The following is a 19,817-nucleotide window of genomic DNA, read 5'->3' as shown; positions in this document are numbered from 1 at the left end:
GTGATGTAAAATAAAGGAAAATACTCTTGAAGGTAAAATTTTTAAAAAGGGTGCCTTTTAAATATAAAGATACAAGTACTCTAATGCTCCCACCCACCCTAATATTTAATAATGAATGACTATTTAATAACTGAAAGATAAAATAACAAGTGTATTAATTGTTTATATTTATTTGTGAACTGGAATATTGTTTGAATGAACTTTGAAGCATTGAATCTGGATTGATTATGTGTCTGGTTGGATCCTCTATTCTGTTGCTTTGTTAGTTGTTTTCAACTAATGATTGAATGAATAAAATACCCAAGTCAATCTGGTTATATTTATTATTGCTTTTACAGGACAGTGTTTTCATTCCATGATACAATCACTTGAATTAAGATTAGTCTTCAGATGGGGTTTAGATCTGGTGTTAGTGCTCTCACTCTCTTTCTCTCCTTCATCTAAAGAGAATGTGTATATACGTCTGTAGTGATGCCCAGGAAACTGAAATTTGTTAATAGTATTATCACTAATATATAATTAAATATTGTATTTATATATTATAGTCCTACATATATTAATTATTATCATTCTTTTGAAATTTTTTATTACCTATTGAAAAATAAGGTAACAATTTTTAAAAAGTTAATTAAAATATAGGATTATAATTAGATTTACAAGTCCAGAGCTTTCACTTTTTAAGATGTATGTAGCATTTACCAGTTTCTCCTAAATTGAGGGGATGTTATATATGTAAAACATATTCAGTAGGATGTGGTCAAAATTGTGGGATAGATACTTTTAAAGAATTATTTTACTTGCTCATGAGTATGTGGCTTCCATTGAAACATCACCAATAAGCTTGAATATCCCCTAAGATTCTGAAGTTGTCAGTGGGGATGTACTAAAATATAAAAAGGAATCTTTTTTTATATGTGTGGTAGAGCTGCCCGTGCCTGTGTACAGTCATCCTTTACTGAAAAATATTGTATTTCCAATGCAAATCAAATATATTAAAAAAAATAAAACACCATCTCTCTCCCCTCCCCCTGTTCCTTACCCCCAGGATGATGCCCCTGAGCTGGAGGAAGGGTTTATTGTCAACATCACTGAGGTGTACCTGGTGAACTCTGACTTCTCTGCAGGACAGCCAAGTGTGCGGAGGCCTGGGATGGAAATAGTTGAGATAATGATTGAAGAAAATGATGATCCCAGAGGAATTTTTAATTTTCATGTTACCAGAGTGAGAGGAACTTTCACACATTTATAGTAATAACAAAAGCTTGTATCTGCTGATTTGGCCAGTATCATATATTTTCTGAAAAATTATTGACTTTTCTTGTAGGTATTAATAAATACCCATCTTGAAGTTTTTCTTATAGACTAATTCTTAGTTCTCTTTGAGCTAGAACAAAGGATTAAGCAAGTTTATTTACATTACATTTAAATGTAAGAGTTCTGAAGACCGAATATGCATACTTATAGTCAACTATTGATTTCTACTTTGAAGAGTGAAGTATAAGAACTAATAGTAGAAATAATAAGTTTAGAAAGTGATGACTTACATGAGTTACTTTTGTCTTGCATTTTAACTTATATTCTTTATTTAAAGGATGTTGGTGGAGTTATTACTGCCTATGAGGTACCTCCACCCTTGAACATTCTTCAAGTTGCTGTAGTCCGGCTGGCTGGAAGCTTTGGGGCAGTAACTGTTTATTGGAAAGCAACACTGGACAGTGCTGGCCTGGAAGACTTTAAGCCATCTCACGGGATTCTTGAATTTGCAGATAGACAAGTATGCTAGTTACAGACATATTAACATTTTTTGGTTGTACTTGAAACATTTTATAGGCATCCACCAAATGAATGTGCAGTAGTGATTGCTGAATGTATTAAATTCTAAATTTCCATGTCAAGCCAACAGAGGTATCGTTAGTTAATGTATAATTTTTTAATGGACATGGGAAGAGAATATAAATAGGCAAGAATCTTACCCTCTCTGAAATTCCCCACCTTACTCTATTTTAAATAGAAGTTATAAAATGATAATAACTGGCTTGGAAGTGCCTAAGAATGTATAAAATACTGCCTGATGAACTAGACTATTCCTATGAACTTTAGGTTCTTATATTCTATTTGTTTCTTAATGATTATAAATATAATTTTTTTTAGGATTTGCAGTAGAAGTGTATGCATTTATTACTAAAGACATTTATTATTATGTACATTTATTATTACCCAAAGATTTTTTTACAATTAAAAAACACTAAAATGATAGAAAAGGAACAAAGTAGTTAAAACTGGAAAAAATTGAAAAACAGTATTCTAGATTTGGGCCAACCAATCTTAAAAATTACAAAATATTCCTTAAGAATTGTAAGCTTGTGAACTGGGCATTTTGCAATATGTAAGAATTTTTGATAAATTTTTAAATCAGTAAGTGGAAAAAGCATGTGAACAACCATGAAAATGTTAGTAACTTCAAATAGCAGTATCTGTTTACATGCAGTCTGATTTTGCCTGCACAGATTTGCACAGTGTGCATCAACTTATTAGTTGCCGTTAGGGGGATAGTAAATACTGCTAAAAGATAAGCATACAGATCTAGATTTTCCTACACATAAAGGTCTATTGTTAATATTTGAAATCATGAGATTTTAACAAATTTAAGACTTTAAAACATTTCCTACTAAAAGGAGGGGAAATGCAGATTTTCATGTTAAAAGTAGAAACAAATAAATTGATTTTTCATTGAAGTAACCTTCCAACTTTATATTATCAGGACTTTATTCTTTTCATGAAGTTAAAGTCCCATCACTTAGCAGCACCCTTAGGATCATCATCATTCTTAAATTTAACATCCTGTAGGGAAAGTATTCTGTGTTCTACAGTACTGATTTGAGGTGCAGACATTTTGACAAGCTTATATTTTAGCATTTGATTTTGTTCAGGTTTCTCTTTCTCTGAATGTGACGTCCAGATTTCTCACTTTTCTCTGTTACTATATTAAAGGTGGATTTAGATAGAAAACTTTTTTTTTTGATAAATGTCTGTGTCATTTCCCTTTGGGATATAGAAAATATTTTAAATATGGACATACAGCTGGGATATTTTTATGACTAATAGTGAAATCACAAGCTGGACCAAAGTTTTACTCATTTATAAGTTATAAAAACTTGTAACATAGATCCAGACAGATGAATGAACTCCTGATCACAGAGTTCTAAAAACATGAAATTTGGGTTTTCTTCCTGCCTTTTTCCCTACATTATAAGAACAGTAATTTGAAACCGAAGGGATTTATTCTAGTTACAGAAGACAGTAATAATTTATATGGTACCATTTTATATCAGGTCGTATTAATGCTAAATATACTAAAATTTATGTTTGTGCAATGGTAATTAGAGCCTGCATGACATTTTAAATATTTTTCTTCAAGAATAAGCCTTCATTGTTTTTTTTTGAATCTATAAATTATCCTATATTTTATTACATATATAATTTCCTCTATCTTGGAAACAATAGACTGAAAAGTTTTGACTTTGAAATACTATAAATATGTGACTTTTTTTTTTTAATTTTTAAATTTTTATAGAAAAGTTTTGGCCACACTGCACGGCTTCTGGGATCTTGGTCCCCTGACCAAGGATTGAACCCAGGCCCTCAGCAGTGAGAGCACAGAGTCCTAACCACTGGTCTGCCAGGGAATTCCCTGACTTTTAAATAGTATTATGAACACCATAATAAAAAAGTAGGCAAAAATTCCTGCTTTTTTCTTTGGTACTATGTTTCTAAGTTTCAACTAAAAAGTTAAAATATATGCGATCAAAAACTGCTATTACATTTTACCCTCTCTGCCTCTCTCCCTCCCTTTTTCCTTCTCTCCCTCCCTCTTTTCCTTCTTTCCTTCTTTTCTTTTATAGGTTATCGCAGTGATAGAAATCACCATAATTGATGATGCTGAATTTGAACTCATGGAGATATTCAATATTTCCTTAATCAGGGTGGCTGGAGGTGGCAGACTTGGAGAAGATGTTGTGGTAACTGTTGTTATTCCACAGAATGATTCTCCATTTGGAGTGTTTGGATTTGAAGAAAAGACTGTAAGTGAAATATATCAGGAAGGGGGGGGTGCCTTCCCCTAAACTAATTTTTCATGTAATTTATAGTAGAAAGGTCTTTTTCTTTTTTTAAAAAAAAAAACAGCTCTGCATTACTCTTTACTTACAGTTCTTTTCTCAAGGCTCTTTTGAGTTGGCTATTGAATTAGGGGCCAATCTGCTAACCTGTGCACACAGTTTTGTAATAGTGAGAGCTCTTAACATCAGGCAGTTACAAAGGGGTGTAATAGACTATGAGGTACTTTTTGTCTATACATTCTGTTCTGTACCGGCTCTGCTACCAGACTGCCATCCTGGTTACAAGGCAGGATTCTGTCATGCTCCAGTTTTACACCCCAGGAATGGATTTAGCTGAGGAGGGATTTATATTCCCCACCTTTCAGGCCCTCTATCTTGATTTATACTGAACAAAACACTACAGTCGCCCCAGCTCCTGTGTTTCTATGTATTTCTTCTCTCTCTCCCCTCTTACTTCTCATGGGCTGCCTACTTCTAAGACCTGCAAGAGTGAGCCTAAATATTATTATTAATATTCTCTCCCCTGAGAGAGAAAAAAAAGCTTTGGCTAGTACAAAATTATCTCTCTACCTTAACTATACAATGAGGTGCTATAAACTATATCATAATTATTATGACATAATGATTATATCATCATCATTATGACTTTACCTTTCAAAGGAAATTTCAAGATGAAATAATCATACAAATATTTAGATAATTTCGATAGACACAGCAACTTTTCTGGCTTCTTTGTCACCATTCCCTTTATTTAATCACTTATAGGTAATCAGTAATTCACCATAGATCATTTTAAATAATAGCAAATTGTCTAATGCCTATTGTCTTTGCTGTTCAGTGGATGCAAGGCTAGACCTGCAACTTGCATATCAGGGCTGGGCTTCCTAGATGCTCCAAAATTTAGATAAACCCTAATAATTGCCTAATTATTTGATCATTGAAATTTCAACTTCATAAGAAAATGGAAACTATAAAAGGAACAGAACCCTTCTACTGCTGTAGCCTATTTGAGACTCTTTTTCTTCCTTGAGAAAGGAATGAGCAGAAATAAATGTAAAGAGTGGTAGATTCACAAAAGAGTAGCTGTGAATGTTTTCTAGGCAACCTAAAAAGTCTGGAAAATACAAAATGTATAAAGAAAAGTGTAAAAGTACCCATAATATTATTGTTCTAAGATAAATATCGTTAGTATTTTGTCATATTTCCATCCAGGCCTTCTTTGCATATATGCAGAGAAATATTTTAATATATACGAGTATGTAATTTATTTTTATAAAATGTATTAAATGTACTAAAAATGTATTCTCTGTTACCTTCTGAGGTTAGATAAAAGGTTCAGGGTTTAAGTAGTCCAACCTCCAACTGATGAAATGTTATAATAATGTTTTTGCTTTTAACTTTGTCACACTTTTGGACTTAGCCATTGGATGGTATATTTACAGGTTTCTCTCACCTTTTGAGAAAATGAAGGAGTTATGCTACTATCCATAAATAATTTCTGTTTATTCATTTTATCTTAACTGCTGTCGTAAACCTTACTGCAATAACTTTAGTGCATCCTTGATCTGGGAACTACTGTCTTATTGTAATAGCCTCAGATTTCCAACTTGTCTTATAGTCTAAAAGTAAGATTTAAGGTACCCAAACCCTTGTTGTGAGGAGTGAGTTGATACATGTAAAGCACATATAATTGGGCTTTACCCTCAATAGGTGTCAATTGCTGTTTTAATTGTTGATAGTATTAGTAGTAGCTTGTGGCTCAACCCTTTGTGGCTACTTTCCTTGTATCCTATCTTTCTTATAGCCGATAGCTCTTGATAACTTGGAGTTTATCTTTTAACCTGTATCTAAGATACACAATATTGTGCACATAGTGAACATTCTGGTAGCATTATTTGGTGAGACAGATTATATTCAGAACTGAAGAACACTGAGAAAGGATTATTGGTATTAATCTGTCAAAATTAATAAGCTTCTCACAGGGAAATGTGCTGAGTATACCAAATCACTGGGAATCGCAGAGACTCCTGGAAATATGCTTGTGAAACTGAAACTAGAATATTATTATCTATGGAAACGAAAAGGACTTATATACGCAGTTTGTTTATAATGGATTTTTTTTCTTTCTCACTTTGCTTTTTTCTTACTTGATATTTCTGGTGTCTGAGGAGTGCTTTGAACAGCACTGCGTGTGGAGTCAAACATCTGAACTAAATCGCAGGCTCCTTTTCTCCAAATACATGTATATTTGTGCTCCTCAGCTTTCTTAGAGTTTTTGTGAGGCTTAAATAAGATAAAGTATGTGCAAGAACTGACACATAATAGAAGCTCAACAAATATCGGTTGGCTCCAAATCCCTACTCTTGGCACCAATGCAAAAATCTCATGAAATAAAAACCCAACAAGAGTGAATTATACACTCGTTAAGTGTCTTTCTTGAAAATGGAAAGCATTGTGTTATATTTTTGTATTTACATAACAAGTGCATAGTATAGGCTCAGTTTGGACTTTGCTTCACAGAGTCAATTTGTGTAATTCATATTAGGTCTGTATTATGTGGGGAGCCTGACTGCCGTAAAAGAACCCCCAAATCTCAGTTTCTTAATCTAATAAGAGTTTATTTCTTCTTTATGCAAAAGTCCTACATCACTGTTCCTAGTTGGGGTCTTATGGACACCTCTTCTCCAACTGGCATCTCAGGCACCAGAGTCTCTCCATCTGTGACTCTGTCCTCCTCTAGTCATCCAGCAAATGGAGAAAGAGGGAATGTGGAAGATTGTGTGAAGTTGATGGCCAGACAATGATTAGCATACTTCACTTCTGCCTGAATTATTTTGGCCAGAATTCAGTCACAAGCTCCACCTAATTGAAGAAGGGGCTAGGAAATGCCAAGTAGCTGAGTGTCTAGGGCAAAAAGGGAATGGGATTTGGTGAAACATTTTTTTTCTGCCACATGATTGTAACATGCTGTGATTAGAGTTCTAAATTCAAAAATTGCCGTCATTGAGAAGAGAAATGAGATTCTGTTTGTTCTTCCTGCTGCTTTTCACTCTTTTTTTTTTTTTTTTAACCTTACTGGATTTTCTTTTTTTCAGGTAATGGTTGATGAATCCCTTTTGTCTGATGACCCTGATTCATATGTGACATTGACAGTTGTCCGGTCCCCAGGAGGAAAAGGAGCCATCCGACTTCAGTGGACCATAGATGAGATGGCTAAAGACGACCTCAGTCCTTTGAATGGGACACTTCATTTTGATGAGGTATGATCGTCATCAGGACTCCTGTAGTTTTTCTCTAATTTGTCTTTGTTTGATTTTCTGAATTTTTTGAAATCATATGCACCGTGGAGAAAAATCACACACACACACACACACACACACACACACACACACCCCACCCCAAGATGTCTGAAATTTATTTCAGGCACTACCTACATCCCACCCTTAAAACTGCTCTTTTCTTGACATATCCTCCCCTGATTGAGGGCAAAACCAGTCAACTGAGCCGGACATGTGGGTGTCATCCCCATCTCTACCCATTCTGTAACTCTTGCATATATTTGACAGCTGAGTTTAGTCACATTTCCCTTTTAAATACCCTTTCTGTTCTCATACTCTGTCATGGCTGTGACAATCCGAGCCTCCACCATCTTTCCTTGGATGGTCTTTTAACTGATATTCCCACTCCATGTCTTTTCCCTTTTCTGTCCAGTATCCGTGCCACTGAGTAGGGTTATTTTTCTATAAGGAAGATCTCGTTATGCCACCTCCTACTTAAAATGATCCAGTGGCAGCGTCTTACCCACAGAACTTCAGGCTCTGAAATGTGGAACACAGAGCCTCTCGGAGGGAATACAGGCTGTACCTTCCTCCCAGTTAATCTGAGCACAGAGTTTCACTGTGAATGCAGTGTAACCAGAACCAAGGAGCATTTATCTATCAAACTCTGAACTCTTTTTTTCCTGGAAGGAGGAATGGAGAGGTGGAAGAGAATTGACAGGCTGATTCTTAAATCCATATGGAAATGCAAAAGACCAAGAATAGTTTCAGAAACTCACAAAGAAGAATGGAGGGTGCCCCTTCCTAACTAAACTTAAGATAATATGTAGCACAGGTAAATGTGACAGTATGATATTGGCTCTGGGATAGACAAATAGACCAAAGAGAAGAAACTGGAGAGTCCAGATTTATCAATCTTTTATGGTTTTTGCTTTCATGTTTTCATAAATCTTTCCTAAATTAGTAAAAACGAAAGCAAAAGGAAATTAGTTAAAAACCAGAAAACATGATGAATAAGTTTTTTTAAAAGCAACAAAAAATAACTTCACAAAATAAGAACAAGCAAGAAAGAACCATTAAAAGAGAAAGTATAAAATTTTAAGAGATTACTTTGTACATATCTAGACAAATGAATGTAAATATCTATATGAAATTGACTCTAATAGGTAAATAGTAGATATAGAAAGTCTAAGCAGATGAATTTCTGTAAACGAAATAGAATTTAAAAAATTAAATAGGAGACTGGAAGGTCCCCAAGGTGGTTTTCTAAAAGAAATTTGGCCAAACATGTAAAGGTAAGATGATCCCAATGAAACATGGCCAATCTATTTTTTTTTTTTGAGTCTATTGACCTTTTATCAGAGCTTTCAACACCAAACAACACAAAAGCAAATACTTTTTTTGCATTCAGTTTTCTAATAGGTGATGAATAAATTAATCGGTGATGCCCTCTGGCAATCCATTTGCCACTTAGACATTCTGCCACCATTTTTGAGGTGTTGGTTACTCTAATAGAATTAAAGATCTCAAGCCAGATGGCACAGATATTTCATCCACTCATTTCTTAGGTTCTGATATGCAGTGCCTCAAGAAACATTTCGGTTGCATGCCCTAAACCTCTATAAACTTCTCATTTGTCATGAGAAGAATTTAGAAATTACTTTGAAATTTCTGTAAAGATTTTCCATAGTAATAATGAGCAGTCATTTCCCAGTTACTAGATCTACTTCCCAGATGATTAGAAAGATTTTCTGATGTTGAGCAGGATATCTGTACCAAAATGGCAAATAGTCTGATCTTTTACCCCAGGGAATAAGGCCATCCTTGTTCAGAGTACTGTATCAGGAGGGGTGAGTTTATGGGTCACCCTGGACTTGACCCTCTCCGTCTTGTTCTTTGCTTACCAACCTGGTGCGTTCCATGTACCTCTGCATAATAGCTTTACTGTTCTTGTATACTCAGCTACTGACATACCTACGTCTCCATTCTAACAAATGGCTTTGTACCTAAGCATATAGTTCAGAGCCGCTAATTGACAATGTGCAGAGAGTAAAAGGGATGGGAGTGATTAATTGCATGCCAGGAATTATAGATTTTCCATGAGTGCATTTAATAAGGTCTGAGGCAGGAAGTATACATTTTCCTAGCAGCTCTTATAAAATTTTTAAGAAGTACAGTTACTGTAAAATATAAAAAAAGGACTCTTATGAAGAGAGGACAGCTTGAGTGAAGAGATTAGAATAATGCTTTTAATAATAAAAATCTCAAAGAAGAGATGCGATTGCGGAACTAAGATGTACATAAGAAGCAATAAACAGCAGAATTCAAACTACAGAAAATTAATCAGTGATGCATAGGACAAATTTGAGGGTTTTTTATCAGTATACGGAGGAGGCGGTGAAGATAAAAGTGATTTCTGTCACGGTTATGTCTCGAAGTATTAAGCTGGTTGTCTTCTATATATTTGCTTTTCCTTATTCTTTCTCTTCCAGCCTAGACTGAAAACTTAGCCCATGTTCCAAGAAATTACTGAGCTAAGTTTAAGCCAAGAGAGGGAAGGAATAATAGTGAAAATGCTTGAGATCAACACCTATGGAAGGAATGGGAAGGAAGCAGGAGTGGGTAGAGGGCAAGGAGTAAAAATGGGTAGTAGAAAGATAACCTTTATAAGTATTAAACCTATGACGTTCATCTATTTACATCATGCTATGACCATTTAATTCTAAGTGATCGAACTTTGAATGGTTGAAAATTTTCAGGAAATTTAAAAGTTGTGTTAACATTTCCCCCCCTTTTTCCTATTACGAACCTTAATTGGATTTATGCTCAGAGCTAATTTTTACATAGTAATTCTCTCTAGCAGAAACTCATAATTCTAGGGCACAGAAAGGACACACTTTAAAAAATGCTTATGAACATAAATGTTATTCTGCTAATGAGAATTCAAAACTTCGATCAATCTGGAAAATGTGTTATTCCTCCTCATTTGATATAGACTGAGTTCCAGAAGACCATTGTGTTGCACACACTTCAAGACGCCATGTTGGAGGAGGACAGGAGTTTCACCATTCAGCTGGTACCAGTTGATGAGGTAGAAATATCTCCAATAAAAGGTAAGAGAAATCGACATTTTTGGAAAAAAAGTAGATTTTTAGAAAAATGTAACCAGATACTCAATAGTTACAAAGATAGGTAGTATTAGTTTTTATAATTCCTAAAACATTTTCTAAATCATAAAGATGTTATTTCCTACTTGTATAACAGCTAAAGACTTTTTAAAGCTAAAATTACCATACCCAATGTTGGTAAGGTCATACGCCAAAGACTTCATACTACTTAGCTGTGTGATTTTTTAAAAGAAAAAGATGTTTGTTTTAGCAGTGTTTATAAAGTAAAATATGAAAGCTTCTTAAATGATCCTACAGTAGGAGACTGGTTAAATGTAACAGAATACTATGCAACTATTCAAAAAATGTGGAAGAAAAAGCCTTACTTACATTAAAATTAAGAACACTTCATTACATGGATAATTGTTACATTAATAAAATAGGCTTTGTAACAACATGTTCAGTGTAATCCCGTTTTTGTCACGTGCATGTCATAAACATGTTTGGAATTATTTATTTGAAATGTTGATAGTTGTTTTTGATTACCTATATTTTCTACACCTACTTACAATGATCACGTTACTTTTCTAATAAAATGTTATTTTAAAACTTAGCATCTTATTATGTCTCTTTCAGCCTATCTATTGCCTATTTTGATCAAAAAGTAATTACTTAGATTTTGACATTTCAGAAACAGGCATCATAATTCTCACTTGCCTGTGGTCCACGTGAAAATTTGTTTCTTCGGTCTGGAGAGAAAGGATTACTGGATCTAAAATGGTTTCATTATAGTACAAATACTAATAACCATAAAAAATGGTCCAGCAACTTTGATATGAAAGCTTAGTTACTGTTGCGTGTCCTTTTTTGCCATCAAGAACTTCATCCTATGCAAGGGTTCGTGGTCAAAGAAGCAGAATTCCGTGGCTAAGGAAATTCGCAGAATTGTAGAGTATTGTGTACTGTCACCTATGAAATCACCTAGGGTAGTTATTCCTTTTGCATTTATATATAGAGTACTTCCAGCAAGCATTTGAGGGAATCATATCTTTGCATTATATTCTTCCATAAGTCTTAAGTCAGCTCAGTTGTCTACATCGTGTTAAATGTCAGGGTTGATATTATATAGACTAATTAGACGCAAGAACAAGAATATACCAGTGGATCAAGGTAAATCATTTGTTAATATAAAAGATTCATAATATATTTCTAACTGTGATATACTTGCACTTGACAAACCACTCTTGATCCCATTAATCCATTGCCAAAGAAAGTGATAGTATAGTAATCCAATCCTTTATGTGTGCTTCTGCAAACAATTTTATTTAAGTTACTGCTAAATTATGATATGAATTTTATTTAAGTTACTGCTAAATTATGATATGAATACTCAAATTACTTGATATGGTTTTTATTTCAATTTTAGTAGGAACACTTAGAAGCAAATGGCAGAGTCAGAAAATTAAAAATAAAAAAGGGCCCCCAAGAATTCTAGTTTTTGCTACATAGCTAATACATACAGCCACATAACCCATTTCAGTGAGCTACAAAATGGTAGAAGTGGATTAATGCACATGGTAGAAGAGTACTTACTTATCATGGGAGTGATAGTGGAAGTACTGCCCACTTTATCCCTTTCATTAAAACGTGATCTTGGGCAAGTCATTTGCCTTAGTGTCTTCAATGCCTCTATGTGCTTAAATGTCTGTGCTGGTAAAATGAGGGTAATATTAGTACCTAACTTATATGATTGTCATGAGGACTAACTCACAAGATTAGTATATGTAAAGCCCTTAGAACATTGCCAGGCATGTACTAAGTGAATCCATGTGTTTTCTACATAAGTGGTATATATATCATCTTCAACTCAGGTAGCGCATCAATAATCATTCGAGGAGATAAGGGAGTGTCAGGAGAAGTTGGGATAGCTCCATCATCTAGGCACGTCCTCATTGGGGAACCCACTGCAAAATATAATGGTACTGCTATCATCAGGTAAGGGTTTTCTAATTTTTGTTTGCCTAGGTGAGGGTTTTGAGTTTTATTTAAATAATTAGTATTATTAATTAAATACATTGTTCTGAATACAGACATATTCTTCAGGCATTGTCTTTTTATATATTTGTAAAATCCTGTGGAGAGTAGAACATATTTTTGATAAAAACTGAAGGTATGTTTTGAGTTATCTTGATGTTAGATCCTGAGAAGTTTTCTTTTCTTTTTTTTTTACACCTTTATTGGAGTATAATTGCTTTACAATGGTGTGTTAGTTTCTGCTGTATAACAAAGTGAATCAGCTATACATACGCATATATCCCCATATCTCCTCCCACTTATGTCTCCCTCCCACCCTCCCTATCCCACCCCTCTAGGTGGACACAAAGCACCGAGCTGATCTCCCTGTGCTATGCGGCTGCTTCCTACTAGCTATCTATTTTACATTTGGTAGTGTTTATATGTCCATGCCACTCTCACACGTCGTCCCAGCTTACCCTTACTACTCCCCGGGTCCTCAAGTCCGTTCTCTATATCTGCATCTTTATTCCTGTTCTACCCCTAGGTTCTTCAGAACCTTTTTTTTTTTTTTTTTTAGATTCCATATATATATATATATGTGTTAGCATATGGTATTTGTTTTTCTCTTTCTGACTTACTTCACTCTGTATGACAGTCTCAAGGTCCATCCACCTCACTACAAATAACTCAATTTCGTTTCTTTTAATGGCTGAGTAATATTCCATTGTATATATGTACCACATCTTCTTTATCCATACATCTGTTGATGGACATTTAGGTTGCTTCCATGTCCTGGCTATTGTAAATAGAGCTGCAATGAACATTGTGGTGTATGACGCTTTTTGAAGTATGGTTTTCTCAGGGTATATGCTCAGTAGTGGGATTGCTGGGTTGTATGGTAGTTCTATTTTTAGTTTTTCGAGGAACCTCCATACTGTTCTCCATAGTGGCTTTATCAATTTACATTCCCACCAACAGTGCAAGAGGGTTCCTTTTTCTCCACATCCTCTCTAGCATTTATTGTTTGTAGATTTTTTGATGTTGGCCATTCTGACTGGTGTGAGTTGATACCTCATTGTAGTTTTGATTTGCATTTCTCTAATGATTAGTGATGTTGAGCATCCTTTCATGTGTTTGTTGGCAATCTGTATATCTTCTTTGGAGAAATGTCTGTTTAGGTCTTCTGCCCATTTTTGGATTCGGTTGATTGTTTTTTTGATATAGAGCTGCATGAGCTACTTGTGTATTTTAGAGATTAATCCTTTGTCTGTTGCTTCATTTGCAAATATTTTCTCCCATTCTGAGGGTTGTTTTTTTGTCTTGTTTATGTTTTCCTTTGCTGTGCAAAAGCTTTTAAATTTCATTAGGTACCATTTGTTTATTTTTTTTTAATTTCCATTTCTCTAGGAGGTGGGTCAGAAAGGATCTTGCTGTGATTTATGTCATGCAGTGTTCTGCCTATGTTTTCTTCTAAGAGTTTTATAGTGTATGGCCTTACATTTAACTCTTTAATCCATTTTGAGTTTATTTTTGTGTATGGTGTTAGAGAGTGTTCTAATTTCATTCTTTACATGTAGCTGTCCAGTTTTCCCAGCACCACTTATTGAAGAGGCTTTCTTTTTTCCATTGTATATTCTTGCCTCCTTTATCAAAAATAAGGTGACCATATGTGCATGGGTTTATCTCTGGGCTTTCTATCCTGTTCCATTGATCTATATTTCTGTTTTTGTGGCATTACCATACTGTCTTGATTACTGAAGCTTTGTAGTATATTCTGAAGTCCAGAACCTGTTTCCTCCAGCTCCTTTATCTTTCACAAGATTGCTTTGGCCATTTAGGGTCTGTTGTGTCTCCATACAAATTCTAAGATTTTTTGTTCTACTTCTGTAAAAAATGCTATTGGTAATTTGATAGGGATTGCATTGAATCTGTAGACTGCTTTGTGTTGTATAGTCATTTTTGCAATTGTTGCTTCTTCCAATCCAAGAACATGGTATATCTCTCCATCTGTTTATATTATCTTTAATTTCTTTCATCAGTGTTTTATAGTTTTCTGCATACATGTCTTTTGTCTCCCTTGGTAGGTTTATTCCTAAGTATTTTATTCTTTTTGTTTTGTTTTTGTTTTTATTTTCTTTTTGCGGTACGCGGGCCTCTCACTGCTGTGGCCTCTCCCGTTGCGGAGCACAGGCTCCGGACGCACAGGCTCAGCGGCCACGGCTCACGGGCCCAGCCGCTCCACGGCACATGGGATCTTCCCGGACCGGGGCACGAACCCGTGTTCCCTGCATCGGCAGGCGGACTCCCAACCACTGCGCCACCAGGGAAGCCCGTATATTTTATTCTTTTTAAGGCAGTGGTAAATGGGAGTGTTTCCTTAATTTCTCTTTCAGATTTTTCATCATTAGTGTATAGGAATGCTAGAGAATTCTGTGCATTAATTTTGTATCCTGCTACTTTAACAAATCCATTGATTAGCTCTAGTAGTTTTCTGGCGGCATCTTTAGGATTCTCTACGTATACTATCATGTTGTCTGTAAACAGTGACAGTTTTACTTCTCCTTTTCTAATTTATATTCCTTTTATTTCTTTTTCTTCTCTGATTGCCATGGCTAGGACTTCCAAAACTATGTTGAATAATAGTGGTGAGAGTGGACATCCTTGTCTTGTTCTTGATCTTAGAGGAAATGCTTTCAGTTTTTCACCATTGAGAATGATGCTTGCTGTGGGTTTATAGTATATGGCCTTTATTATGTTGTGGTAGGTTCCCTCTATGCCCACTTTCTGGAGACTTTTTATCATAACTGGGTGTTGAATTTTGTCAAAAGCTTTTTCTGCATCTATTGTGATGGTCATATGGTTTTTATTCTTCAGTTTGTTAACATGGTGTTTCACATTGATTGATTTGCATGTAGTGAAGAATCCTTGCATCCCTGGGATAAATCCCACTTGATCATGGTGTATGATCCTTTTAATGTGTTGTTGGATTCTGTTTGATGGTATTTCGTTGAGGATTTTTGCATCTATATTCATCAGTGATATTGGTCTGTAATTTTCTTTTTCTGTAGTATCTTTGTCTGGTTTTGGTATCAGGGTGATGGTGGCCTCATAGAATGAGTTTGGGAGTGTTCCTTCCTCCACAATTTTTTGGAAGAGTTTGAGAAGGATGGGTGTTAGCTTTTCTCTAAATGTTTGATAGAATTCACCTGTGAAGCTATCTTGTCCTGGACTTTTGTTTGTTGGAAGATTTTTAATCACAGTTTCAATTTCATTACTTGTGATTGGTCTGTTCATATTTTCTCTTTCTTCCTGGTTCAGTCTTGGAAAGTTATACCTTTCTAAGAATTTGTCCATTTCTTTCAGGTTGTTCATTTTATTGGCATAGAGTTGCTTGTAGTAGTCTCTTAGGATGCTTTGTATTTCTTCAGTGTCTGTTGTAACTTCTCTTTTTTCAGTTCTAATTTTATTGATTTGAGTCCTCTCCCTTGTTTTCTTGATGACTCTGGCTAATGGTTTATCAATTTTGTTTATCTTCTCAAAGAACCAACTTTTAGTTTTATTGATCTTTGCTATTGTCTTCTTTGTTTCTATTTCATTTATTTCTGCTCTGATCTGTATGATTTCTTTCCTTCTACTAACTTTGAGTTTTGTTTGTTCTTCTTTCTCTAATTTCTTTAGGTGTAAGGTTAGATTTTTTTATTTGAAATTTTCTTGTTTCTTGTGGTAGGCTTGTAATGCTATAAACGTCCCTCTTAGAACTGTTTTTGCTGCATCCAACAGGTTTTGGATTGTCACGTTTTCATTGTCATTTCTGTCTAGGTATTTTTTGATTTCCTGTTTGATTTCTTCAGTATCTCTTGGCTATTTAGTAACACATTGATTAGCCTCCATGTGTTTGTGTTTCTCAGTTTTTTTCCCTGTAATTGATTTCTAATCTCATAGCGTTGTGGCCAGAAAAGATGCTTGATATGATTTCAGTTTTCTTAAATTTACTGTGGCTTGATTTGTGACCCAAGATGTGATCTATCCTGGAGAATGTTCCATGTGCACTTGAGAAGAAAGTGTAATCTGCTGGTTTTGGATGGAATGTCCTATAAATATCAATTAAGTCCATCTTGTTTAATGTATCATTAACAGCGTGTGTTTCCTTGTTTACTTTCATTTTGGATGTTCTCTCCATTGGTGAGAGTGGGGTGTTAAAGTCCCCTACTATGATTGTGTTACTGTCGATTCCACCTTTTATTGCTGTTAGTATTTGTCTTATGTATTGAGGTGCTTCTATGTTGGGTGCATGAATATTTACAATTGTTATATCTTCTTGGTTTGTTCCCTTGATCATTATGTAGTGTCCTTCTTCATCTCTTGTAATAGTCTTTGTTTTAAAGTCTATTTTGTCTGATATGAGAATTGGCGACTCCAGCTTTCTTTTGATTTCCATTTGCATGGAATATCTTTTTCCATCCCCTCACTTTCAGTCTGTATGTCTTCCTAGGTCTGAAGTGGATGTCTTGTGGACAGCATATGTATGGGTCTTGTTTTTGTATCCATTCAGCCAGTCTATGTCTTTTGGTTGGAGCATTTAATCCTTTTACTTTTAAGGTACTTATCAATATGTATGTTCCAATTACCATTTTCTTAATTGTTTTGGGTTTGTTATTGTAAGTCTTTTCCTTCTCTTGTGTTTCCTGCATAGAGAAGTTCCTTTGCATTTTTTGTAGAACTGGTTTGGTGGTGCTGAATTGTCTTAGCTTTTGCTTATCTGTAAAGATTTTAATTTCTCCATCGAATATGAGTGAGATCCTTGCTCGGTAGAGTAATCTTGGTTGTAGGCTATTCCCTTTCATCACTTTAAATATGTCCTGCCACTCCCTTCTGTCATGCAGAGTTTCTGTTGAAAGATCTGCTGTTAACCTTATGGAGATTCCCTTGTGTGTGAATTGTTGCTTTTCCCTTGCTGCTTTTAATATGCTTTCTTTGTATTTAATTTTTGATAGTTTTATTAATATGTGTCTTGGCATGTTTCTCCTTGGATTTGTCTTGTATGGGACTCTGCGCTTACTGGACTTGATTGACTATTTCTTTCCCCATATTGGGGAAGTTTTCAACTATAATCTCTTCAAATATTTCTCAGTCCCTTATTTTTTCTCTTCTTCCTCTGGGACCCCTAGAATTTGAATGTTGGTGCATTTAATGTTGTCCCAGAGATCTCTGAGACTGTTCTCAATTCTTTTCAATCTTTTTCTTTATTCTGCTCTGCTGTAGTTATTTTCACTTTGTAGAATGTTCCTCTGCCTCAGTTATTCTGCTCTTGATTCTTTCTAGTGTATTTTTTGATTAACTATTTCCTTTCCCATATTAGGGAAGTTTTCAACTATTATCTCTTCAAATATTTTCTCACTCCCTTTCTTTTCCTCTTCTTCTACTGGGACCCCTATAATTTGAATGTTGGTGCATTTAATGTTGTCCCAGAGGTCTCTGAGACTGTCCTCAGTTCTTTTCATTCTTTTTTCTTATTCTGCCCTGCAGTAGTTATTTCCACTATTTTATCTACCAGGTCACTTATCCGTTCTTCTGCCTCAGTTATTCTGCTATTGATCCCTTCTAGAGAATTTTTAATTTCAATTATTGTGTTCTTCATCATTGTTTGTTTGCTCTTTAGTTCTTCTATGTCCTTGTTAAACGTTTCTTGTATTTTCTCCATTCTATTTCCAAGATTTTGGATCATCTTTACTATCATTATTCTGAATTCTTTTTCAGGTAGCCTGCCTATTTCCTCTTCATTTATTAGGTCTGGTGGGTTTTTACCTTGCTCCATTCATATGCTGTGTGTTTCTCTCTCTTCTTATTTTGCTTAACTTACTGTGTTTGGGGTCTCCTTTTCGCAGGCTGCAGGTTCGTAGTTCCCATTGTTTTTGGTGTCTGCCCCCAGTGGCTAAGGTTGGTTCAGTGGGTTGTGTAGGCTTCCTGGTGGAGGGGACTAGTGCCTGTGTTCTGGTGGATGAGGCTGGATCTTGTCTTTCTGGTGGGCAGGACCGTGTCTGATGGTTTGTTTTGGGGTGTCTGTGACCTTATTATAAGTTTAGGCAGCGTCTCTCCTAATGGATGGGGTTGTGTTCCTGTCTTGCTAGTTGTATGGCATAGGGTGTCCAGCACTGTAGCTTGCTGGTCGATGAGTGGAGCTGGTTCTTAGCATTGAAATGGATGGAGATCTCTGGGAGAGCTTTCGCCGTTTGATATTACATGAGGTCAGGAGGTCTCTGGTGGACCAGTGTCCTGAACTCGGCTCTCCCACCTCAGAGGCTCAGGCCTGACAGCTGGCTGGAGCACCAAGACCCTGTCAACCACACAGCTTTTCTAAAAAATGCTACTTTAAGGTCCCTCTACCTCTTTCTTTGCAGAATGGGAGTGTGTACCTTCTGCCTTCTGCCTTGGACCTGTTAGTGTTGGAGGGTCTCCTGCAGAGGTGGAGGGGTGGCTGTGGCCCCCCGTGGGGACAAAGACACTTGCAGCAGCAATTCTGGGTAGTACTCCTTGGTGTGAGCTCTCCCAGAGTCCACCATTATCCCCACCGAAGAGCTGGGTAGGCCATGAGAAGGTTTCTGACTGTTCTTTAGATTATTTGCACAACCCCATGCCAAGGAGAGCACACTGAGTAACATCAAGAGATCTGTGCTTTCAGCCCTGTTCTGTCACTAACCATGTAAAATAGGAGTTACTTCATCTCTGTAAGCTTGTGTGCCTCAGCTCCAGAATCATCCCTTAAAAAATCATCTGGATCAAAGATTTGATGATTCTGATTGTTCTAAAATTAGGACCTATTATTTAACTAGGGTAGTATGATCATAGGCAGTTTTGTTTATCATAAATTTTCTCATGAGGAGTGAGATAGCAGTTATCAATAAAGTAGCTGAATTTGTGTCAAAACTTTATCTTTTTGGTAGTTTTTTCATTAGCACTGCATGTGTGAAGTGTTTACTGTTCTTTATTCGTATTTTGTATCTTGTGTAGTAAGTGGAATGTCCATACGTACTTTTTTTTTATTCCTTTAAACCTTCTACTTTTAGTGTTCTGCTTTTCCTAGTATTCTTGTCAAGCAGATTTACACAAGCTCAGTATTTTGGGTGTTACTGTCTTGGAATTAAAAGACTTTTTTTGCTTTATAGTTGATAGATAGGGTTATTGAAATTCATAATATTCTTGAAATAATTGAAAATTGTTTATTTTTGAAGGATAGAGCAAATATTTAGGAAAAGCTCTTTTCAATAAAAAATGAAATATACATTTGTGTGTTGTTATAG

General features: G+C 35.5%; 1 protein-coding gene across 1 annotated transcript in view; it reads left to right on the top strand.

Annotated features, from left to right (window-relative positions):
• ADGRV1 (adhesion G protein-coupled receptor V1) overlaps nucleotides 1-19,817 on the top strand; it is a 565,763-nt gene that overhangs the window by 183,262 nt on the left and 362,684 nt on the right. Inside the window, exons 56-61 of the mRNA XM_060009164.1 lie at nucleotides 1,046-1,222; nucleotides 1,592-1,774; nucleotides 3,903-4,082; nucleotides 7,214-7,378; nucleotides 10,392-10,509; nucleotides 12,375-12,498. Of these exons, the coding sequence (XP_059865147.1) occupies nucleotides 1,046-1,222; nucleotides 1,592-1,774; nucleotides 3,903-4,082; nucleotides 7,214-7,378; nucleotides 10,392-10,509; nucleotides 12,375-12,498 (947 nt within the window). The remainder of the gene's footprint in view (nucleotides 1-1,045; nucleotides 1,223-1,591; nucleotides 1,775-3,902; nucleotides 4,083-7,213; nucleotides 7,379-10,391; nucleotides 10,510-12,374; nucleotides 12,499-19,817) is intronic.

This window comes from Delphinus delphis, chromosome 3, assembly GCF_949987515.2.
Source record: "Delphinus delphis chromosome 3, mDelDel1.2, whole genome shotgun sequence".
NCBI lineage: Eukaryota > Metazoa > Chordata > Mammalia > Artiodactyla > Delphinidae > Delphinus > Delphinus delphis.
This window is presented reverse-complemented; position numbering and strand designations above follow the sequence as displayed.